Source organism: Haplochromis burtoni, unplaced genomic scaffold, assembly GCF_018398535.1.
Source record: "Haplochromis burtoni strain Fernald_Lab_line unplaced genomic scaffold, NCSU_Asbu1 Contig_641, whole genome shotgun sequence".
NCBI lineage: Eukaryota > Metazoa > Chordata > Actinopteri > Cichliformes > Cichlidae > Haplochromis > Haplochromis burtoni.
In genome coordinates this window covers 89,009-114,707 of record NW_024583002.1, presented here as the reverse complement: position 1 = coordinate 114,707, position 25,699 = coordinate 89,009, and the positions used below count along the sequence as shown (strand labels likewise).

Here is a 25,699-nt window from a genome sequence, read left to right as displayed (position 1 = left end):
CACCTAAAGAACAATTTGTCTAATGGCTACTTGAGGCTGGACCCAAAGATAAGTTAATCCCCATGTCAAAACTCCCAACTTCAAGGCAGAAATAATCATGTTCACAGCCTGCTACAGAAATGACTTCAGTAATTTTCCTGTTTAAATTCCATTAAAATGATATTTATGAAAGTGGCAGCTTGAATGACAGATCAATGCTGACACGGGCGCTTGTAGCTGCTAGCTGTATGCTCGTTGCTCAAATGAGGGGTGTGCTATGAAGGTTATAGTTTCGCAGCCATTTTAAGCAAAAAAAAAAAAAAAAAAATCAGTTTTCAGAATCATAAAGGAGGCTCTCCTTTCACCTGGCTAGATCACTGTGGTAACTTCAGGTGAAAATAGAACCCTAACCTTAATTATACGTTTAAAGTTTCAAGGTAAAATTGTTATTTCATTTATGACATGCTTCAATGTCTGATCTAGATTTTCTGTTGGGAGTCATGCTTTATATAAACAACCTGCTCAATCATTGTAAGTCATTTTTAAACTATCAAGTTTCAGAGTTTGAATGTGCAGCTGTCATATGAGAAATAAACAGCAGCACTGAAACTGCAATAAAAAAAAAAAAAGCAAGTTGAATTTATTCATTTTGCCACTTGGTACCTTTGTGATGATCATGAATTCACAAGATTAACAACTTTTGGATTATTACTGTCATTTTCTTCGCAGCTCTGGTTTAGCAATTTACTGTCATTTTTTAAAATAATAATCTTTAGAGATGTGCCCACTCATCTCATAATGTGACTGGAGTAGATGTGACTCAGTTGATCCGTTTTGAGTGGAAGAAAAGTCAAATGACACGTGAAAAGCTCCTTTTTGCATGAGCAGAACCTGAAGCAGAGAGCTCGCGGTAACACTGAAAGTTGATAACCATCATTGTGATACTCGTCACCTCTGACGCAGGTTTTAGGTTTTGTGAAGCCCACTAATGCAAAGACTGGCTACGCTGAAGTTGTTTCATAGTTCACAGCCGTGGACCTTTTAATTATGTCTGTGGTGCAATTTGAAGGTTTTAAATGCACCAATAAGACAAAAATTATAAAATGTTAAAATCAAGGCTTCAGAAGAGGGCTTTAAAACCAATGGGTAGACTTGGTCCATCTTTTTTTTATTATATACGTTTCATAATGGCAGACTAAGATTACCTTTGGACAAAGTCAGACAGAGTTTCTCCCTTTTAATGCTAAGCTAAAGTAACTAACTGGAAGCTGTGGCATCACATTAACTACAGGGGAAAAAAAAAAGATGTTGATCTCTTCATCAAACTTTCATCAGTAGCATGAAAAACCCCCATCTCTGTCCTGCTTTGATGTGCTTGAGTGAAAACTAGTCCAGATGCTAAACTAACAGCGTGGTCAAATGTTTTTATTAATAGGCAGCATTGAGATCTGTAATTAGAAAAGAAGAAAATAAATAAAATTAAAAAAAAAAAAAAAAATCACCAGTGTTCACTCTCTAGTTTCACGACTATCTCTACAACACATCTTGCACAAGGTCCCTTAAAAACACACAATATTAAGCACAGGTACTGTATATACACACAACAAAAACCTAAGAAACAAAGGAAACACTGACCACTGTTGCGCAGTATGCTGTGCAGTTACTTTGTCAACTTGTAGCAGTTACATAACATTTCATCTGCTCAGTGTTTGAAAAAGCAAAGTTTTGATCCTGCATGACACTGGAATATATATTGTAGGCTTACATAATCAATACAGTGACCTGGTGTTGTAGTCTAAGACATGTGGTGCCATGTTGTCCTTACGGCTGTGTAAATGTTTCTCATTCAGATTTACACAACATGATCGGAGTTCTGCATCTTTGGAAAATTCTGCTCGTTAAGTCTCAAAAGTCTTAGCAATGTGGGTGCGAGAGTGTTTGCGATGGCTGCACTGGTCCCTGTAATAACTGATTTCTAAAAATTTTCCTCAGCAGCCATACCGTCCACCTCAGTAGTTGCATTTCTTGGAACAAGCTCTGATTTTAGTGAAATGTGCAAACCTGTAAGTATTCAACACCCTGATTACTTGTGCTTTCACATTTATGTCACCTCGACTTCTGACTGAGTGTGGCGAGTCTGGGACCTGTAACCTGGTGGGGGCGGGGTCAAACTGAGCTAATACAAAAGGTCTGTGTATCTATGCCATGATATCATACAGCTGTAGTCTGGACAAGAGAACTCGCAACATTTCCTTTCCCCTACAGCAGCATTAGTTATTACTTATTCTGTAAGTTTTACACTTCGAGTGGCTTGATTAGCACTTAAAGTAGACAAGCTGAGCTCAACCGTCTCAGATGTGTCTCGGTGAGATGGCAGAAGGAAAACTGGAATATTTTCACACCTGACAACCACATGGCACGTAATCGCCATGTAAAACATTTGGCCCCGGTTTAAAATTTACAACAATTATTTTGCCCAACACAGTCCGTAAAGTCTGCTATGAGCTAACAGTCTTAGAAATCCCCAACCTTGCACTTTACATTTATTTATTATTAGTGCCACAATACTTTTAGCGAAACCCATTCCCTGGGTCCGTCATCATGTGCTCTTTGACAGTGATCAATGCTAACACAAAGCATGAGATGGGCATGTGAGAATGGCACTATTGCATTTAGATAAGACAAGTTATTTTTGTTTAGCTTTTTTTGGCACAGTGCACAACGATGATTTTGGTGCTGCCCCAAATATGGTGGAGGTGAAGCTGTCCCCATTTCTTTTTGTTCCTTTGCCTCTCTGCACTTGGAATTTCAGTTCCATTAAAACAAAACAAACAAATACGCACACGCACATAAAAAAAGGGGGCAGCTGTTTTTAAGTCCATTTAGAAACCCATCATGGAATCTGCAGGTCAACACTCAAGAGCAGGGCTGACTCAGATGAGCGAAAATGCAACCGTCTCTCTAAATCATCTGTGGTGCAGTTTTGTTTGAGTGAAACAGACTTTCTCTCGACGACAACATACATTCAGGAGGTAAACGTCAGCATATAGGCGTAGCATCATATATAATTACACATATTCTATCATCTTAACGTTGCAGTCCTTTTTCATTGAGACAGTGGTGTGGCGTATTCTCCTCCTCCGCTTCAGCTTTCATCTTATTTATCCTCATACAGTCATGACGTTTATTCAGCGAATGGGGACGAATGTGTTTATGACTTGTGTCCATAATCCGTGGATCTTAATGAATATGCATTTCATGTACTATAATACTTCTAAACCTGAACTCTTGGTCACCATGTAGCTGTAGCTTGGCTCTAGTGTGCATAATAACAGACGTGTGGCTGCCACACTCTGCAGAGAATGTGCAAGATTACTCAAACAGGGCTGGGTAAAATATAAATATTTTTAAATTCGCTGTCTGTGGTTGTAATAGTATATGATGTATATCTAGACTAGACAACTTTTTATTGTTGCATACCTAAAAAGACAGTGTGATAAACATTGGAACTAAAAGGTCTTCTGTTTATCTTTTTATTTTATTTTTTTTTTAATCCCCATATTGCCCAGCCTTATGCTCACCCACATATGGTGTTAGTGGCCATGAGAATGACTCCAAGAAAGAAAAAAGTAATGTGTGAGGATTATTCTTAGCAGCTGCCATGGTTCCTGATCCTGGCTCAAACTGGAGTATTGTGCTGCTTCATTTTTTTCTGCCTTACACAGCAAACCGGACCGACCTCTGGCTTCGGAGTGGAAATGACTAAACAAAATGACCTCCACACTGATCACAGAACTAAGATGACAAAAATAAAAGATGTGCTGTGATATAGGAGGATGTCTGGGTCTCCTCTCCTTTGCTCGGTGGCCTGTATCCCTCGTGAAGATACAGGGTGTCGTCGCTTAATGAATGCTGTGCTCTCAGACGATGGAGTCTTTGATCTCAGAGCCTAACCTCACTCTGGGCCGAGGGCAGGTTGGGGAGTATTCCACGTGGCTCTCTTTCAGGTTAAGCGGCCGCCTGTCGGAGGCCTCGGAGAAGCTCTTGCTGTTATCTGGCGAGGACTCGTGTGTCGGCGTGCTGCAGATGTAGTTGTCGTTTAACGTCTGGTAGCCCTTGTGATCTGAAGTAGAAACGGGGATTGTGTTACCGTTGAGCGGTAAACTCTCTGTGGGCTTTCCAACTATCCGTGGCTTCTTCTGCTGCATGTTAGGGCACTCGCCCTGCTTCAGCATGGACTTCATGTGGTCACGGTTCCTGTAGATGACGAACAAGGAGAACACCACGAGGGAGAAGGCCAACAGAGCGCACACCACAATCAGCTCGTTCCAGTACGTCTTCGTATGGACCTGCTCAGAGCGAGACTCGCCAGGCAGGATGATGGTCTCCTCGCGCGTGATGTGAGGCGTGCGGGAGTGACCAATCAGAGTGGTACTCTCCTGGCGTGGTTCTGCCCTCACACAGTAGTTGGCCAACAGCTGGTGGAAGCCCTCCTCTTCTGACCAGCACTGATAGGTCTCAATCCTTTCAGACTGAGCCACAACTACCAGGTTTCCCTCGGGGGTAGCATAGAGGAACTGGCTGGCGCTATCACTGTAACGCCACCTCCTCTGTGCCAGGTTGGACCGCAGCTTACATGGCAGGACTCTAAATGTGTTGGCTGGGATGGTAATGAGCTGACAAGGGGAGCCACCTACAAACAAAAATAAAAGGAATGTTGTTTCAAAACACTGAAACATGCCAGTAATTTGACCAACTGCATACCGACTCGGGATGTAATGAATCTTTTAACCCACAGTTTGGTTCAGACCTCAGCTGAGTAGGGATTGAATAGGGAAAGAAGAAGAAAAACACTTGCATGATCACTTGATTAATTACTGGCAATTAGCAATAGCATATGTTAAGACCACTAAGCCTATATTTACACACATGCTGTGTAAACCAACACAAAACATCCTTAATAAGACAGAACATCTAACATGAGATTTTGTGTGTTTCTATCACAACTCATCTTGGTTTTATAAACCTGGCAGTCATGATTAAGAAAGTCTCATTTAAAGGTGTAGTTTCACATTCCAAGAATGAGGGGATCAATTAATTTTAAGCTACAGCCAGGACGAGTTAGCTTAGCTCATTAGCTTAGCTTAGACCGACTTGAAGACACAAAGAATATAAACAGAAAGCATGGCTCTTTTCTTAAATAATAAAGAGCCACCCATGAAGCTAACAAATTAACACCATATTTCTATTTCTATTACTTAAATCCATTTAAAATCTTATGTGCATAAAACACATCAGCAAAAACATTTTAGTTTCAACACCATTCAACTATTTTCTGCCACTTATCTGGGTTTGGGTCAGACCTACCTCCCCCTAGCCATCTCCCTCCAGCTTTCACAGGATGACACCGAGGTGTTCCCAATCCAGCTTAGAGATCTAATCTCTAGTCTCAGTAGGACATACGGAGAAAACCTCACCTAGCAGGTGTCCAGGAGGCACCCTAGTTGGATACCCCAAATCACCTGAGGGTAGGAATGTAGATGGGCTAGTAAATCAACAGCCTTGTTTTCATGTACAGGACTCTCTTCCCCATTTTAGACTAGTACAGCACCCGTATCACTGTTGCACCAATCTGTTTCCTGCTCCTCTCTCCCCTTACTTGTGAATAAGACCCTAAAATTCCTCAACTCCTCTATTTGAGGCTACAAGTAATTTCTCAATCAAAGTGGGGAATCCACCTTTTTACAGCTGTGAACCAAAGTCTCAGTCATGGAGGTGTTGATTTTCATACACACGGTTTGAGCCCACGACCCACAGGGAAGAGAAATATGACGTATTGCTGGCATTAAGAACGAAGTTCACACTGTGGTTGTACAGGAACTGGAAAGCCTGCAACAGCTGACCCAATATCCCATACTCCTGAACTACTCCCCACTAGACAAGCTTAGGGGTGTGGTCAAATGACTTTTCCCCAAGTCCAGGAAACCCATGCAGTTATACAAACTCCTACAGACCCATGAATACCGTCAAGTAGACAGATCTAGGATGAAAATTATTGCTTCTCCTGTATCTGAGGTACAAGGTTTAGTAGACAAATTTTTAATCTTTAATCTTTTTTTTTCTGAATGCTGAGCCAATTGTCTTTATATCCATTAAATATAAGCCTGAAGCTCCTACTACAGCACTTTAAATTCAAAACTGGAATTTGGAAAACAACTTGCATGAATATGCAACTTGTTTTTTCTTACAACTGTATGTGCATGACTTGACAGTAGTGGCAACATGTTTTTGTGAACTCTAAGTGCATGCTGTTTGTGCGTGAGGTGACAGACACACTTAAATTAAAGGCCACTGTGCAGAAAGAACACACTCACGAGAAGCTACTGGTCTGGCAGATGTGGGGTTAGGAAGAGTCCTGTTGCAAATAGCTGATGTGTCAGCCTCCTCCACGTCCTGCTGCCAGTGGCTGAGGCAAAACATACCAAACAAAAACAACAGGCAGATGTAATGACAGGCACCTTACATTACATTACTAATGTCTCCTATCGCAATCGCCAAGTCTTTCATTTAAAACTTACTAATACAGTGACTAATGTTGCTCTAAAATTAACACTAAGGGACATAAAGCAGATCCTTGAATGCTTATTTTGTGTGTTTGTTTGGGTAGACGTTCAAAGAAAAAAGCGCATTTGTAGAAAAGACATAAGGTTGAGCAACGAGGAATTTTTATCCTTGCATATTTTCCTGCTTTTAACAGTAAAAGGCACAGTGTAATTATGTCTTCCTCCTGCGTGCTGTAGTTCTCACCTGTCAGGTGGAGCCATCCTGACATCCTGGCACAGTTGTCCGGTCCAGGCGCAGTAAGGGTCTCTGGACAGCACACACTCACCACAGCTCAGGTAGTTGGAGCAGTTAGCTACAGGAACCTCCACCAGGCCAGAGTAAGATGACACAAACAAGAGACCCTGTAGAGGAGGGGGGAGGGGAGGGGGGAGGGGAGGGGGGAGTGCATTTCAGAATCAGAATACTTTATTGATTTCAGATCTAATTACAATATAAAAGGTAAAAAACATTCTGCTTTTGGTTGCAGAGTAAGACGAAAAATGCTAAACAATTAATTACAACAGAAAAGCATAACCTACACAATGGAGTAGTTCTGACCAGCTGTTCTCTTGATACCATCTGAGGAGCATTTTTAGCACTTTTACTACCTACATCTGTGCATCAGATATGCATTTGCAACATTAATGTTCCTGTCATACTGACGCACGGCTCCCCCTTGTTCCCAAATACACAATCTATATTTAGACCAGCTTTTCTGGCCCTTGTATTAGACAGACACCATAAGCATTCTGTCTTAGCCTTTCATTTCCCTATTTGGAGCTAAGAATACACTCACAAACAGTATCTCAGACTTTATTAGAATTACATAATCTAAGATAAGATTTCAGTTTGGCTGCTCGCCCCGAGAGAGGCCATTATGTAATAAAGAGAGAAAAGGTAATGAAATTTAGCTCTGGGTAAAATGCCAGAGAGGATCATAAACTCCGTTCCAGACGGTGCTATAACTTACAGGAAAACTCAATGGAATGGCCCCTGTGGAAAGAAGATGTCTGAAGCCAGTTTGTGCTCTGATAAAGAGCGCTCTTCCACATTTTCATTAGTTGTAAATTAAACACCAAACATTCGAAAATGGGATAAAGTATTTATTATAAATGGATACAAAGCAACACGGCCACTATGGTTGTATTACGCTGTTATTAAGTTGTAGTAAATCAATTTTACCTTATTTTCTGCTTTAAACACTGCTAATGATCAAGAAGACACCTTCAGAGTCTAAAAATAAAGGCAAGAGAAGAGTGCCAAAAGAAGGGCTAGCTGTTTTAATGTCCACATGATAGCCGGTGAACTTTTAAAAACTCAACCTTTAAAACATTCTTACCATTTAAAGTTAGCTTTGACTGGTGGTTTTGACTGACAGGTGGATGCGGAAACAGATGTCTGTATCTCGTGGTCGTTTCTTAGGGTTAAACTCTGTTAACTGAAGCCAGTGAACTTGACCTTTCGACTGCTGTTTGGTGTTTCAGGAGCATTTTTAATAGAATCATACTTTGTGATCAAGTGTACCATATTTTACACACTATAAAGCACACTTAAAATCCTTTAATTTTCTCAAAAATCGACAGTGCGCCTTATAATCCAGTGTGCCTTACTGACCTTGAATCGATTTTATGTAGTACACGACACTCAAAAATCAGTCAAAAAATGTTTTAGTACGACTTTGGTAAGCTACGAAGCCGCACCACTTGATGGATTGTCAGAGCATTATGGCTACCGTAGTCAGGAGCCTCGCGGAGTAATCTGGGTCCAAAACACCATCCAGTTCAGGCCCCAAAGTCAAACGAATATTGCGGCATCACTGAGAGTTAAAAACTCTTTAATAAAAAGATCAGTGTGGCTGCTTTACCAGGTGTAACAATTAAGTTTAACATCCAGGCATCCATGAAAACAGAATTTATTACATTTAGCGGAGTTAGAAGTTAGCGTGAAGTTAGCTCACTAGTTTCCACCTAAACATGATATAGCATGTTCTGACTGAGAGATTTCTGAAAAAATTAAAACATACAGCTCTGCTATCACTTTCAACATAAAGGAAGACCGAAAACTAAACAGGAGTGACTTTTTTAGGGTTACTGAAGTTGGAATAGCTGTTATATAATGATGTGGTATGTGATCGCTAGCAACACAGCTAAGTTAGCATAACATAAACACAGTGAAGCTGGAGGATGAACGCGAACTTTTTTTCCACTCGATTAAAGTTAAGGTGAGGGTTCACGATGGTTAGTGACAAATGCAATCGCATGGCAATTCAGTCAGGAGAACAACTGAGACAATCCATCCATAATACGAGGTTAGTCATTAATATAGTGCAACAAAATGGGAATAGAGCAGCTGCGAGAGAATTCAACATTAATGAATCAATGGTACAGGAGTGGAGACAGCAAGAAGAATGAGTTGAGTAAAATTTGACTTATGACTTTTTTGTTTCACTTAGTGCGCCTTATGTATAAAAACAGACCCGTTCATAGACAGTGCGCCTTATGGTATGAAAAATACGGTACTAAACCAAATGAAGTCTGTGGTCTACCTCAGGTGAGTGAAATTTTAGGTTTTTGTTTTATATGTTACTCAACAATAATGACCAGCACCTGTGTACTGATGAGTTCTGCTAAAAAAAGCTTGGCAGTGTTAGCTGATAAGTTCTCACTCTCTCTTGTCCTAATATGGTCACAAAAAAACCAAAAAACATGGCAGCAAAGACACTAAATTTAACAAATTGGGAGTAGTTATACCCTTGTGGCTATGTTCATCTTTTATATACAGTGTATATTAAAAGGTGGTGATTTACCCTTTGAGGATCAAGCTCAATGTGCTGCACTGGCTGCGGCTCAGCGAACAGAATCATCTCCTCTATAATGTGCATCTTGTCATTGGCATTGATGGCCTTATGGAGTTTTCCATCATCTGGAAGACACACAGAACAAGCGGAAGTGAGATTTAAAGTTTTCAGAGGACAGTTTTCTTCTGCTCTGTTTTTGTTCCTATTAAATGAAATGCTTGTAGAATATATTAGGCTCCACCTGTGCCAATAAAGAGCACATCATAAGCTCTCTCCATGCCCTGGATCTTGTGCACAGCGATCTGAGTGTAGCGTACGCTGCGTTTGAGCAGCAGTGGCGTGCTGCGGATCGCGCTGTCCATCAGGAAATGGTCCTTGACAAAGTTGAGCACTTTATCAGGCATGTGCAAGGATGACTGGATTCCCATTTGCCTGGCGTGGTTGGTCACGCACTGTGGGGAGAGTAAATAACAAAAAGAAGAAGAAGAAGAAGAAGAAGAAGAAGAAGAAGAAGAAGAAGAAGAAGAAGAAAAAAAGAATCTCTGCTTATTATTTGAGCAGTACTGAAAAATAGATACAATACGATGGGGTGTTGAATTACATCTGACCTTGGCTTTAATTACTTAAGAACACAGAAATGAAAATGGAATCAGTGAGATAAGGAGCTTAAAACTACCACATTGGCTGATGGGTTTAATCATGTTCTTAAGCTGTATGTTCCATTTTTATGCTCTGAGGCATTTCTTTGGCTCTCGTACAACCCACAGCAGGATAGTACTTTCTGTTTTCCAGCAGACAAAGAAAATAAATGGGGAACATCTGCTTCACGTCAGACTTGTTCAACAGCCTAAAATAACACTACAGGTAGGACGGGATGTTTTGTTGGTGTGTTTAATATAGCTTTTGTACACATGACCACAAAGACAGCTCTTTATCCTCATTTATCTGTTACTGAATGAAGAGCCACAGAAAGAAGTTGTGTCTTGTTGCAGTGAATTGCACTGTTTGTCATAAGATATGGCCTTCACAACTCACCGCCCCAGGCCGTGGTTCTGGTACAGGGTGGTTGTAGGTGTACCACTGCTGTGTCTCCCTGTTAACCTCTCTGTAGCGCCCGCTGAAGGCTTTTTTCACCTGCTCCATAGTGAAGGCACAGACCGCGGAGCTTCCCGAGGCGCCTTTATACCTGTAAACGTATTAATGAGGATGTAAGGGTTTCAGCTGTGAACAACTGGTCAATGAACCAAAATGTTAACCTATCAGAACTCGACATCACACATTTTTCCACATGTTCTGAGATTTTTTTTGCAACTGCCATCATTTTATTCAAGAAACTGGAATGGCAGTTTCTCAATGGAGAACAGTTGCAGAGTTGGCGCATGAGCGATTTCCTTATTAAAACCTTTATTTTGTTGATACATTAACTAACCATTGGGATCACATTGGCTCGTATCAGCAGTTAAGCACATTACAGCTGCTCTAAATTCAGAGGAGCCAAGTGAAAAACAACAACTTGCCAAGTGCGAGCGCAGATATTAAATAAAAACTGGCTCTAGAGGGGGTGTGTGCGAGCCGCGCTTGTGTGTAAACTTTGACTGTAACAGTGTGACAAATCACAGTGTGTGTGCGATTTATGTCACTGTCACAGCTGACATACAGCACTGTCACAGTCTCAACCATCGCCTGCATTTGAGTCGTACCACTGAGAAGTGAAGACGCCGTAGAACACTGTGCTCTCCCAGCTGTCTCCCGTGGGCTTCAGGACAAACATGTCTTGGATAATGTTGAAGGGGAAGCCGTCATCGGGGAGGGAACACAGGAGCTGAGCCTTCAGGAAGGTAGTCCACTTTTTTTGCAGGACTCGCTCACCCCCTTTATCACCCTGAAAAAAAGGATTCAGCAAGTTTATTAGAGGACTTTATGTCCTTGTAATAATTTTCATTAGATTCTGGCAGGGGTTGTAATGGTTGTGCAAGTCTGTACTTATTTTTGGACTTGAGTTGATAAAAAGTATTACTTAATTATGACTGCATTATTCTGATATTTCCAGTTCATCTGAAGAAACCTTAAACATTTCACTAGAATCCTTTAACCAGGCTTTAACAACAGACAGCTGCACAAAGCTACCAGCAAAGACAACATGAGCACATGGTTAGATAGGATATCATTACATAACGCAAGTATCTATTTCACAACTACAATTACACATCACAAAATAAATAAAACACAAGATGACTACATAAAGACAAAAAACGCCCCGTTTAAAAAAAAAAAAAAAAAGCCACAAACTCAAAGTGATCCCTTCATTTCCCAGCCATGTGTCACGTGACTGTGACATAATCCTCCTGGTTTGTTTGGGTTTACTTTTCTAATTTTTACAATATCTGTGTCATACTGACGCTTCTATCATTGATGTGTGAAGAATGTACGAAGGTGGAGGCAGGTTTGGTGGAGCATGTGGATATTTGGCTTACAAATGTGTTTTCTCCATGAGATAATCATGGAACACGCTGATATCTTGCGATAAAAGCAGGAGGAGTGCAGAGTAGTTGAGTTCAGAAGGTCAGAGCTGTGGCAAAATCTGGGAGTTCAACTTTGCTATGACTAAAATCTGCTTTTAGCTGGAAAGGCTGTGGCTGTGGCAGGAAGGGAGGACACCATGGGCTTTGAGTCAGCTCTGGACCAGGAGCCTTACAGAACCCGGCCCGAGTACACCTAAGAGCTCAAGTGGATTTTAAATTTGCTGTCAGAAGCATGAAAAAGCAAATAAACCAGATAGCAAACAATGTTCTATATGAACCACAAAAACTTTCCCTAGAAAAACTTTTATAAATCATTTAAAAGCTAAGAGCAAACTGCATTAAGTTCCCTAGATGAGTGAAAACAGCCCCAAACTGTCAGATCATGAAGGCCAAACATTCCAGTGAAATTACTGAAGGGACTTAAAATATGTTGCAATGTACGAGCTCCTTGAAAAGGCACACATTACTTTGGAGCCCATGTTTTGCATCGCAGTTGCAATCCATCCCCTTTGCTTCAGAGGGTGCTGTTGAGAAACGGAAGATGCTCATGACCCTCCTTTTTATTTATTTTTTTAAAGCATTTTAACAATAAAATATGCAACACAGAGAAAACAAGAAAAACTGCTCTGCATAAAAGATGCCACAGCATAAAATATCAGCTCCCCTTTGAAGGAGAGAGCATAGCGAAATAGAAAAACAAACAATGGTTAGTTATTAATTACAGCTTTGGAATAAAGATCAGTCCTTCATGCCTGACTTCACCTGCAGCTCACAGACAAGGCGTTTGCTCTTCTTTCAAGCTGTCGCAAAATATTCCCATAAATACTTATCAGAGTTTTCTAGGACTAGCAATTATCAAAGTGCTTGTAAACACACACCAAAAGGAACTCCTCCCAAATACAGCGAGCAAGCTTGAAAACACTAGAGGAGCACGACTAGGAGGAAGGGGAGGAAGAGCAGGACCGAAAACAAGAGACCTCGCCCATGCTCAAGACAGCTTTCCTCCCTCAAATCCAAATGTTCCCGTCAGCATGGCCTCCCAAACCCAGAACAACTCCTAAATAACCACACAAGGAGTGAGGAGGTAATAAAGTGCAAAACTATAACTACCTCCGTTTCCTCCTCCATGTGCTGTCACACGCACAAACAATCACATTGCTCAAGAGTGAGGTGAAGCCACCCTCGTGGGAATGATGTAGGGCCTGGGAGCCAATTACTAAGCTGAGGTAGTAGCCCGTCCACATAATGAGGAGACCACATTCCTGCTCTCTCAGCTGTCCACTGCTATTGTTGCCGTGCTCCGATGCACAGCTTGTACAATCGCATCGACCACTCCCCTCTGATAGCTGCCCTCTGAAAATAAACCCGCTTCCTTGTGCGGCATTAGCCGACTCTCATAGTATTTATTACATCCAAGATTCTCATCAACCTGAGATGTAATAGATCACGAGGTAAAGAAAATTGCGCCATGCAGTATTTATAACATGCCCACTTTTCACAGCCCTTCAGAGCGCACACCTGAATAAACAAAAGAAAGGAGGAGGGCAAGAAGGGAGCGGGGGCAGATCGGAAAGACTGGGAGAAGGAAAAAAGTAGTAGAATAAGTAGAATTATTTGGAAAATGTAAGTAAAGAAACAGTAGTTAGAATACCATTAAATTAATCTTATCTAACAAGAAACATACTCTCTTTTTCTAAGTGTCCGTCAAGATAAACTATGACACGCAACATGGTTTTGATATATTAAATAAAACCGCATACCAACATATCAGGACTTGGCCTGACACAGAAAGAAAAGGGAGTGTGTGTTTTCTGACAGTTTGCAAAAGTGCATTAGATTTGGAGCCTGCCAAAAGGGAGGGGTCTTCATACCTCAGCTTTACTTAATCTGAGTTTAGCACTCACTCCTCAGCAGAGGAGCACACAAGACACACATTTATATTTGATACACTGACATAAAAAAAGAAAAGAAAAAAAAAAGTGGGAATTTTTGTGCCGGTCTTGATTTAGTCTTAGATTTTCTCTACTAAAGACACTTCCAACTGTGAGGTGCACCTTCCTATGGGGTCATGGGAGAGGCAGGGATACTACACATGGTGAAAGGAACAGCTGCTTACTATCATTCTCAAAACAACAGGGAGCGTGTTTTACACTGTGGCCGCCGAGATCACTGCTCACCTATGCAGTTCACACACAGCTCACAGAGGTAATTAAACCCTCATATGCCACAGTGACACAATTTCCAATCAAATATTGAGTCTTATACCTCAAATCTGAACATGTACAAAATATTTTTATATTCAGAGTGAATGACCATTTCAGAGAACTTCATTATCTCAGAGGTCTCCTGCAAAAAAACAAGTGTAAATCTGTCATCTTAGGTTAGGAATCTAGCAATAGTTGTTTGTACATGCATAAATATTTTGCATTGGAAACATGACTGCAAATAGCTGGCAAGGCCTTTAGTGAAGCCAAGACGCCAAGAAACAAGGATTTTTCCTCTTTTTAAAACATGCTTTAAGTGGTCCTATATTTCTTTATTTATACTGTTGGACAGCATAAACATAGCCGCCATTTTCAGGTCAGCGGCTATACAAGTAATCCCTGTGAATCACTGGCTCAGACTTTAGACTCCTCAATCTTGACGCGAGTGGATGCCCCTAATGTGGTCATCTCAGCCGCAGAAGCTCCACCCATCTGCTATTCAAACATCTGTTTGGGAAGGGCAGCCAATCAGAAGTAAGTTGACTTTAAGGAAAGATGGCCTTTAAAAAAAAAAAAAAGGGAGAGGAACTAAAGTAAAAATGTGGCGCTGTAAATAATTGGGCCACCTAAGATACAAAAAAAAGAAAGAAAAAAGAAAATGCAAATCACGTATTGATGCATTATTTACCCTGTAAAATGGGTAATAAACCACAAGCAGCACTACCATATTGCTATAGAAGAGCTTCTACTGAAAAGACGTCAGAAAGTGAAAAGGGAGCTGCTGCATTCCTGTGAAATAATGGTGCTTTACAGAGCAGAGAAAGCTATTCTTCTGTCTCTATTGCACAGTTCATCTGCAGCAAGTTGCCACAGTCTGGGGGCACTTCTGTCAATGATTTCCATATATAGAACCCAGGAGGTGCTCTGCCGGCAGCACGAGGTGTCGCCGCACCGAGTTCCAGAGCCTAGTAGGACTAAGTCATTAAGCTGTCACTTAAGATTACATGCTGTCCCCACGATTACTCACATTACTGCCTCCATGAACAAGAGACATCAGTCAGGTAGGGACGCTGAGTGCATGTATATCATGCAGCTTCATAGCCTTTTAACTGATCTGACGACAGGTGAAAGGGAATGGAGTCTGTGGCTGATTACCCAGGCTGATCAACCAAACTGAACTCTCGAGGAGAGAAGCGGACGAAGGAGGAATGACGTCAATGGTTTAAATGATCCCAGTGAATTCTGCAGTTGCTACAGTTTGCATGCAAGAAAACAGGCCATATAGTAGGGTGGAAGAAGCATTTCATATTGCTGTGAAGCACTCTTGAATACTAATAATGCCTGCAAAGCTCAAAGGGCTGGCGGAGGAACGGCAAGGAGCTGGAGGGATGGACGAGTGCAGCTGACATTGTGAGGGAGATGGAAGGAGAGTGGGATATGACATTGCAGAGAAAGGGGAGGGAGGGAGCCTGAGACGAGGCAATGATTCAGGCAAGGGGAAACTATATCTGCTGAAAACATGCCTGTACAGTTAAATAGAGAAAAGTTTAAATGCACCAGTGACATGTTTCCATTGCAATTACTCAGGCATAATATACAGTTAATGTTACCTAATGTGCTCTGACATGGGAGTGTCCCATCTTGTTTTGAGGCAATTGTGCCAGGATTAAGGACAGGAAGCTTGAGCCCTGCTGTGCCTCATACTTTTGCGTGATCATTTTGTGTAATCGCCTCACCCTTACCCGTGTACATTACCTTACACACGCGAGCAATCCTCGACACTATGGTGTTGTCAAAGAAGTCAAATTCTTTTCCCGCCTCACTAAAGAAGAAGTAAATCTTGTCGTCGTCGCCCACAGAGTTGCCTATAGGCTGACTCTCCTCGATGTAAGCTGACCCAACAAAGACGGGATCTGTTAGAGATAGAAAAACACAAAAGCAAACGTGTGGTTAGACAGCTGCGTTGCACCTTTATAATCGACACAGGGAAACTCCCCCCCCACACACTTTTTTCTGCCATGATAAATTTGGAAAAAGTCAGTGTCTGCACCAACAAGCTGTGATACAATCCTGCAAGGGAAGAGGAAACAGAATCCTCTTTATAATTGTACTCAGATGCCTCATCAGGAGCAGTCTGCATGAATTACCTAAAGATCAGAAGACAAGAGGAGTCTTAATTGTGCGCAAAGTGCAGCTTACTCTGGCGAAAGCAGTGGCAGCCGGATGAGGTTGTTTTGATGTGCATGTGCAACGGCTGATAGGCTGGGCTCCCGCAATCTACAAGCGCTTGTCTTTGCTCTCCGTCTGCATGCATTAGTGAATGTGCCTCGCTAATGATCGCTGCTTTTTGGAGCTTATCTGCAGTGGTCGGTACATAATGGAAGATTTGTGGAAGGAAAAACACATGGGAGTTTACCTTGCAGCCATTTTAAGGAATTCTCTGTCTTCAGAGCAGTTCCCTGACCCAAACTCTTGTAAATGACTGGTTCATTCCCTTGAAAGTTACTAACAGTACCAGTATATAATTCACCATCTGGAGGAGAACAAAGGAAGAGAAAGATTGAACTGAATTTGGAATCAATAAAAATAACACATGACAAAGAAATAATAACAGGCTGGAGCTGAAGTCGGTAATAAAGTGAAATGTTAGCATATAACAGTCTGAGTGAGAATAGACAAATCATTTCTCCTCTTCATATCCAGTTCAATTATTTACTAATTGCTTGTTAAAGAAGTTGAACAAAAACAATGTCTGCTGCTGTCTGGCTATTTATCAGAGAGTCTGACGCAGACAAACAACATTAGCAGGCACATCATGACTCATTACTGAATCAAAGATGGAGTTGCCATCAAAATAGTTTCAGAAACAGCTGCGCCCGCTTTCCCCGTCTAAAAGGAAGCCATTCATATAAGTGCGCATTAATACATACCAACAATGATGGCAGTTGATTTATACTCTGGATTAAAGGGGCAGCGACTGCGCCCATCTTCCATCATGACCTCGCCCTCTTCATCTCTCTCCAGTGTGAATGTTGACGTATTCTGGAGGCAGACACAAACAGCAAATGTCCCTGAGGCTCAGGCCAATTAAATTCTACTTATAGTAAAATGGTGAGTTAAAGTGAGCTCAGTGGTCTCAAGATAATTTTCTCCATCACAATACACGCTGACATTTTGGATGTTTGGTCGCTTGAAATCGCCGTCGGACCATTGACGGGCTGTCTGATTAATAGAAGGTTTCTTCTGTGTACCCTCTGTCACAAGCAAACAGGCCATTTCATTAGTATGAAAAGGAAAACTATATCTAATGTACCAACCAACTTTAAAGAAAGAGACAGTAAATCAAAAATGTCACAAAACTGGACAATAAAGGCATCTTACCAAAAGATTAACCTTTGTAGCAGAGTGCTGACATTTTATTGCTGTTGAGCTGTTGTCTAAAAAAAACATCACTGAGCTGCACTTTGCCTTCATTACTGTGAACACGGCTACCATACTTTATCCTCAGCTCTACTTCCATAAATATTCGCCAATCCCTTGCTCCAAATATTCACTGAAACATTTCCGACATGGGTCGAGAGGCATGCTTTTCCAAATTCTGCAGTGACCAGCTATTCTGGCAAATTTTGCTTTAAAAACAAACAAACAAAAAACAACATAAAATTTTGATTTACATCATAAGCAGGTACACGTGAATTTAGAGCCGTGTGCCAGAGATAGCAAAGGCAGAAAATCATTTTGACTCAAACACAAACGATTCATTTATTGTAGAAATATACTTTATTTATCCATCTTCCAGTATTTCTCATCATTTCTGATTTTAATTTCACAGTCTCTCCCAAAAATACTTGAATACTTAATACAAAAACAAAACCATAAATAATATGAAGAAGCTTCTCGGAGGAGAGGTGAAACCCTCAAGAAACTCCAACAAGTCCAGTTGCTTTTCTTTCCAACCTCTTAGAGAAACATAAATAATACACACGTGAAACAGTTACTGAACTTCCACTGAAGTCTGACTTCAACAAAACAAGCCTGTATCTTTAAATGTTTCAGTATTTTTAGTCCCATTTTGAGTTTCCACAGACATTTCTTTAAAACCCTCAGTCAAATAAGTCTAGAAACTCATCAAAGATCTTCTTCCAGTCACAGGTCACTGGAGAAAAATCTGTATTCCTGACTGGTTGGTGAGTGGTTTTCTGGAAGCTGCTGCCAATTGCAAGCTAAAATTGTTTACCAAAAAACTGCTTAAGATTGCTTTGGCTGCTAGCAGGTTGTTGCAGTCGTCCTTAATTTGAATGGACTTGCCTGCAAACATTTCTCGAGTACTAGTGAAACTCGAAAAAAATTCAATGCAAACCATGAATGGAGAATGTTCCCCTTCCCCTTGGCAGTTGGGCACTCACACTGGCCTTCAGGCTTATTTGACTGAGGCCTTATCAAAGAATGGTTTGGTATGAAAAACATACTGGTCAGACTCTGTTCCCAGTGCATGGATATTAAAAACTTCTGCAGCCAGCGAGACCGTGGATGCTTTTACAAGTTAAATAAGATGTCATCATGTTGTCCTGTTAGGAAGTGACTTTCAGTGATTGGACATGTCAAATTCCAATAGCCCATGAGGTCCACAAAACTGAATAACTCATCAAAATGGACAACTTTTGCTGTGGGTGATAGACACTGCACTGAATCAAAATGCAGTCAGTCTATCAGGCTTTAGCCGGTGCCTTTTCAAAAGCCTGACAAAGGGAGCGAGAACAGTGAATTACAAGAAAATATATGGAGGACAATTGACATTTCCACTGCTACACACTGTGTTCTGCTCTGTGTAAGGGAAAAAGTGACAGCATGTTGGCTAATCAGAAAGCGTGCATCGTGACGCTTTCATTTGAAGCATTAGAATTGCGTCCAACACTTGCACATGCATTTGGAAGACATGTCGATAAAACACTGAATAGCCTCAGACTTGTATCAAGAGCGCGTGGCATAAGTTTATGCACTAAATCTAAATGTAGCTGGTCCGTCAAACAGCATTCGGCCTTGTTTGTCTGAGCTTCTAGTCCTGTTTGATAAAGCTGACAGAGGGTATGAGGACACTGAATCACAGAATACATATATGGAGAGCAATTGCAGTTTCCACTGCTACACACTGGTCTGGCTAATCAAAGTGAGCTTCTCATGAGGTCTTCATTGTGAACAGTTTTAGAGCCTCGAGCACTCTGAGGTCTTAAGGCTGCAAAAGCTTGAGCTTAACTTTGTAATACATTTTTACACAGGAAGAGGATGGAAGATTTTCCATTCCCATCACTTCATTTATATAGTTTTAAAAAAGAGATTCCTCTGCTGCCACACAGCAAGAACAATTACATCTATCGTTAAAGCATTTAACGCACACATGGGAATAGGAGCATTGTCACAGGACACATAAATAATATATAAAGACAATTTGCAGTGATGATATTAACTTTAATCAAAAAGGACAGCACGGAGTTCCTCTGTTGCTGAGAAATATTCCCATGCTTCTTTATTATTAGATGTTGTTTTAATCTTAAGCTTGTTTAAACTTGTGTCTTTCATTTGATTGTTACTGTATCTTTTTGGCTGACCATAAAACGTTCTGTGAGAAGTGGTAAAACAATAAATAAATAAAACATCCCTCACTAGTAATACTATACATCTCAGATCGTCTGGCCGCGAGGAATGCCCTGGGTGACACACAGAGTTGTGGACTCCGTCAACAAGACGAGTGTTCACCCAGACCAACTCAGACTTGCTTGGAATCCCAGATCAGGGCCTAACGTCCTGCCAAGCGATCCTCAGTCTGAGACTCTGACGTCAAAGGGCAGAGTTTAATGCCCTGCTTTGAGAAGCTGCGCTGTTGCCAAACTCTACTGCCGGTTGCCATCACTCCAAAATGTACTCCTCTGCTAGATAAACAGACCTACTGCTTCCCCTCTATCTGGAAACCACACAGCTCGTGTACCCCCTGTTGACTTGTCTGGCTCAAGTGCCTCAACAGGATTTGGTAACGCTTGGATAACAACAGATCCAATACTGACATGGTGGATAAAGGGGGCTTGATTCCTAAAGAGTACCCCGAAAAAAATATTTATAAAATTCAATCCTGTTTTTGTGAGAGGAGAGGAATGGAATAAATTAAGACTCGCTTTAATGATGGGAGAAAATCAAGTCTTGCAGGTGAACAATGGGTAGATTGAGAGGTCATTACTTACTATGTAGGCGCAGACAGGACTGAAGGCATAGGTGCCACACACATAGAGATGAGTGCTATTCAGCCGCAGAAGAATTTTGACGTAATTGAAGCAATCAGTCTGGAGAGAACAAATGGAGAGCGTGTCAGGTCCATAAAAATCACAAGAAATTCTGAGAATTGAATGTGATCTTCTCGAGAGCCCCTTAAAAATCTGCCTATAATACTCCTAATCATAAGCAAATCTTTCAGAGCAGGAAATGTAAATATTATTCGACAGAAACAGAAAAATATTCCTCCTCTCCTCAAATACTGCTGGGAAAACCTCACACACAGCACTTTGCCTGGTGAGTTTTTTGTATTACACAAACCAGAGATTTACACAGATTACTGAGGCTTGTCGCCCAGAGATACAACAGCTGGCATGACAACAAGGTAAGAGACAGACAGAAGAAGAAGAAAGAGCAATTCCCCAGTGAGCCTGCACACTTGATGAATCCATTTGTAACTGATGGAAAGGTTTGTCAACACACAGCTCCACCGTAATTTCTCCCCCCTTACAACACTGCTCAAACAAACAGAAGAAAATGTCTCTCACCTCCAGGTTCTTCCCTTTGAAGCTACACTCGTCTCTTTTTCCAGCAGGAGTGCCCCATGTCAGCTGAAGCAGAGAAAGAAACCCTGAATAAGTCATGTGATAGATAGTGGAAACCCACAGATTCAGAGCCAATCTATAGAGAGCATATCCACTTCCACTGTACTAAAATGGGCTTCGATATGCACGGAGTGCTTTTAAGATAGTCCTCGATTGGTTGCTAAAATATTATTTTTACCTGATTTTAGAGAAGAGTTTGATTTTATGCTGAAATCCAAATGAAAACACTAGTGACATCATTTCATCTACTCTTAGAGAGAGGTCGACTTTGTCTATAAAAGAGTTCTGTTATTGTACGCTGACTGGTTAAGGACTAACGACAAGACGTACTCCCTTAATGGCACCCACTGTCAAACAATAACTGTGGCAGATCAAACAAAACAGAAACTCAAATGTGTGCATATAGCTGTGCTTGTGTCTGATGCATCGGCCACTGCTCGCACAAACTGTGACGTCTGCACATCACCATAACTGTTTATGTTTGCGCTCAAAGTTTTTATGACTCGCTGCAGTCGCCTAAACTGTGAGCGTCGCTGCTCTGAGAAAAGTCACCGATTCATAGCAACAGAAGTCCAAATAGTAAAGAGACTGAGCAGGTGTTTCCACACTTTTTTTAAAACTTTAATTTAACTTTATCTACTCTCTTGACTATATTAAAAAATATGGTGAAAATTGCCAGGATTTATTTATTTAACACCATCGGCCTACAGCTCAAATTAATGACAAGTCCATAAAGTGGTAATTCAGAGCTTTAGATATTCTCCCTGAACTATCTACCAGCAAAGTTTGACACATGTGCGAGCCTGGTGAACCAGCAATTCATGTTTTAAACATGCAATTTGGACTCGAATGAGGCATTTGGCATTTTGTTACACTCACGTTCTTCTGCAGCTTGATTTTGCTGATGTCTGAGAGGCTGAGGGCGAACAGTGCCTCCCTGGCTCCCACATACAGCATGTCGTCTTCCTGGCTGAGCAGCAGAGAGGTGTAATTAAAGACGCCGTTTACCGAGAACCTCTTAGCTGATCTTTCCTTCGCATCTGGAAAAAGACGACACACACACACACACACACACACAGATACACACACACACACACACACACACACACACACAACACACAGACACACACACACACACACGAACAGATTAGTACACAACATGTCCTGATGCTTAAACCACAGAAAAAAAAATGACTGATCTGATTTTATTTTAAGGAGGGGGGCTTTTAAGTCCATGCACTCAGTAGCACTTAATCATGGACACCTGTTTAACCCAGAACTGTCAGTCAACCTCTGCAGAACACCATGACTTGTATCCCGCTTTTCTGCAGGCCTCTGACATTCAAATTCCAACCTGAGATGAGCAGAAGACAACTGTTCCTTAAGCTGACAGGAACTTCTGTTTTAGCACTCCAAAAAACTGAGAATCTCAAGGTTACATAAAGAACCACAAACCAAAACTACAGCCAACACTTGCTTGCGAGATTCAGTCAAATTAATTTTATGACACACAACGTGAACTTTTATCAAACCCGTCTTCCTTGAGCCTCACTCTTGGAGGCGGCCGTCTTCTTCGCTTCTTTAGTCGCAGCCACCAGCTTCTCCATGAGAAGACACACACCACTGAGCCACGTCTACGCTTCTCTGTGCTGGCCGACCCCCTTTTCGTTCGAATCATTACTGGCAGCAGGGTAAAAGCTTCCTTTGCTCAACACTAATCTAAATCTCCCTGATTCTGCAGCTTCTTCAAAAAGATCTCTTAAGCAGTGGGCCAGAAGTCAAATGAGCTACTTTTTCCCCACATTGCTCGATTTCCTGCAGCTTCAAATGATTCTTCTGATTAAATACAGACTTGATGTACACATTGCTCCTTTTATAACATTTCCCTTAGCATCACAGAGGACTCAGTGTTCTCAATAGTGGCATCAGAAGCTTTTTACTGCTTTCTACTGTGAAGAGGATTGGATTCATTTTTGGAGACAGCTTTTATAGGCAGCGGGAGGTCTGACAATTGGTCACTTTTCGCTTGGACTAACCGTATAATACACTTCAAACAGACCAAATATAAAAGCAAAACAAAACCCAATAAAGCGTTTTATTCAAGACTTTCAGGGTTTGGACAAATCACAATCAAGTGGGGCCCATCTTTTTGTAGATGAATGTTATTGCGTCATATTTGACATTCGTTTTCTCAGCTCAGAAAAGCTGACCAAGTGCGTGTAATATAAGATCAGTGCATTCTCTGCCTACACGCATCCCACTCTTTGCAGCTTTTGACCATCTTTGTAAATGTTTATCTCTTGCCTCCCGTTCCAAACATATTAAAACACACTCTGTGTCCTTTGCAAGCCAAAACACTGGAGGTCACGGACTCCATTTGCTTGTCCAAATAAGATTACTGGCTCGAATCTGAGGTCGTAAACACTAATATTTGCTGCAGTTAAACCATTTACAGCCTTTTCCACATGTATTTCCAGTAAGCTGGATTCAAATTTAGACACTTCTGACAGAAAAAAAAAAAAAAAAAAAAAGGACACCAGCAAGAAGTTTTCCCCTCAACACTACCAGGTGGTGCATTGGCCCATAATGCAAATGGAGCTGATAAAGCTGCAATAAATGTTTACAACCCTACAACCCATGACTTAAACTTTTCAATATGCTCACAAACAAATGGTTCATCTAACACTCAAGGCACTTTGGCAGATGATGGTCTTCCCCTTGTGTGGAGTGAAAGCCAGCTGCACAAGCCACATCTTGTCCACAATCAATGTTTAGGCTCTTTCTGCTGTTACAGTGCTCGTTCTGTTGAAAACATTGTGACATCTGGAGTCAATGGAGACCAGGGTCCCATCATTAAAATTATGGGGAGGGGATACAAAATAATTATAATAATAAAAGCATATTTCCTATAGTCATGCAGGTGTCCTTCTGGACAGGAAGAAATTGAATTTTTCCTGTAAAGAGAACGAAAAACTGGTTTTATTTCAGGGTAAATTAAATGTGCTAAAATATCCTTAAATGCTCATAAAGTGAGGTACACTCAGTCCCAGCAGACCCTGCAGACAAAGGAGTGCAATGTCTCCTCTCAACAGGGGGACATATCATAGATTGCGATTGTCAGGATTCCCCTGGGTTTTGGACATTCACTAGAACCAAAAAACAGCCTTTCCACCGCATATTAAAACTCCCTGACATAAATCACAGTGACAATCTCTTAGACAGACAATGGAATAATGAGCAAGGGGGAGGGCAAAGTCATGAAACTTTTACTCTGGAAGCAGGATGAGGCAACTTAGCAGGAGGTTGGGTTTGAGGTTGGGGTACTGAGTGGGAGTTGTGGTAACTAGGAAGACTGGATTGAGATGTTGAACTATGAAGAAACATGCAGACGGAGGAAAGAGAGCTTATTTTCAAAGCACTTTGAGATGGATTTCTGATAAGAGCATAAGGTCAAGTAGTAACAAATGTCAGAGTTGTGTCAAGCTGCAGGGATTTCAGAAAGAAAAACCAAAGCTCCTCCCTTCAGAGGCTGGTTTTTGAGGGAGATTTCTGAAGTTTACGATGCAGTAGATCGCTTGTGTGTTTTGACATGATTGCAGCAGAACACCGGGCATCCACAGACAGCAGCAGCAACTGCAGGTCATTTCACAGCCAGGCTCCAGTTCCATTCATCACTCGCTTGTTTAATCAGCTGGCTGTCACCAAGTGAGGCCATCAACCTCTGCCAATGGTCATCACATCACACCTACCTACCAGCAATATAACTGTTTTATTCCTGGTGTTAACATGCTGAATTAGTTAGCAGGTTCTCTGAATTCCAACATGGAAGTCAAATAAGGTGATTTGCTTGAATTCTCCATGGTTATGGAGAGTGCAGAACAAGGTCTGCATGCAGCACTAACACAGCATCCAAGAGCCCGATGTCTCGTCTCCACTGAGACTTAATCACCTCCCAGTTATTAATTATGTGGAATTCAATTTTGCAAGCGTATTAAATGTATTTATTCACTGTGATTTTCTTCATTTCACTGGAGTTAGAGATGGCAGGAAGAAATCAGATCACAGAGGATTTCAGCAAACAGATGCTTTGTGATTACGGAACTGTTTGCTTGAGAGTCAGGGAATCAAACTAATTCTGTGCGCACACAATGAGTGGCTACATACGTCATGAATTTAAGAAGAGATTTGTAAGCCAGCCAATGCAAATGCATATCCTCCTATTTTTCATATATTAAATATGTTTATGGAGGGGCTTTAATATATTCTAATATGTATACAAGCCTATAGATATGAATTCCAGTGTGCACAACCGAGCCTAAAATGCGATGTGTGTATGTGAATGTTGCAATGTGAGCAGTATTTACTGGTTTCAATAAGTGCTTGTCTGCTTGGAGGAAAAGCTGAAAAGGCAAGTAGTACTGGAGCATAGCCCCCCCCAAACATACCTATATTATATACATAGCTATTGAGACATCACCTCTGATTTCTATAGTCCAATTTTGAACCCTTGAGATGCTGTTTCTAATGTCATCATTGTGGTTGCAAGAAAGTGGATGTCACAAGGAGGGGTGCGTCTGACCGTGTTCCTCATTGGCTAATGGATTTCAGGCACTTCTGAGTTGGCTTCAAAAGCCCATTGGTCTGCCAGGATTTAAATATGCTGGCCTGCTTTGACCTACCACCACGGGTGGTGCTAGTCGTTAGCTGTCTGTTACTTTGATGGGTTTC

General features: G+C 41.3%; 1 protein-coding gene across 2 annotated transcripts in view; it reads right to left on the bottom strand.

Moving 5' to 3' along the window:
• Positions 1 to 2,123: 2,123 nt before the first annotated feature.
• Positions 2,124 to 25,699, bottom strand: part of LOC102297485 (semaphorin-4B) — a 59,003-nt gene continuing 35,427 nt past the window's right edge. For both annotated transcript variants that reach the window (XM_005949193.3, XM_005949192.3), the window contains exons 3-15: positions 21,851 to 22,011; positions 20,915 to 20,977; positions 20,339 to 20,437; positions 17,036 to 17,147; positions 16,522 to 16,638; positions 15,861 to 16,018; positions 11,080 to 11,261; positions 10,415 to 10,565; positions 9,621 to 9,831; positions 9,389 to 9,504; positions 6,787 to 6,944; positions 6,354 to 6,445; positions 2,124 to 4,672 (exon numbers count right to left, since the gene is read on the bottom strand). In XM_005949193.3, coding sequence (XP_005949255.1) covers positions 3,900 to 4,672; positions 6,354 to 6,445; positions 6,787 to 6,944; positions 9,389 to 9,504; positions 9,621 to 9,831; positions 10,415 to 10,565; positions 11,080 to 11,261; positions 15,861 to 16,018; positions 16,522 to 16,638; positions 17,036 to 17,147; positions 20,339 to 20,437; positions 20,915 to 20,977; positions 21,851 to 22,011 — 2,393 coding nt within the window. In that variant the 3' untranslated portion in view covers positions 2,124 to 3,899. The remainder of the gene's footprint in view (positions 4,673 to 6,353; positions 6,446 to 6,786; positions 6,945 to 9,388; positions 9,505 to 9,620; positions 9,832 to 10,414; positions 10,566 to 11,079; positions 11,262 to 15,860; positions 16,019 to 16,521; positions 16,639 to 17,035; positions 17,148 to 20,338; positions 20,438 to 20,914; positions 20,978 to 21,850; positions 22,012 to 25,699) is intronic.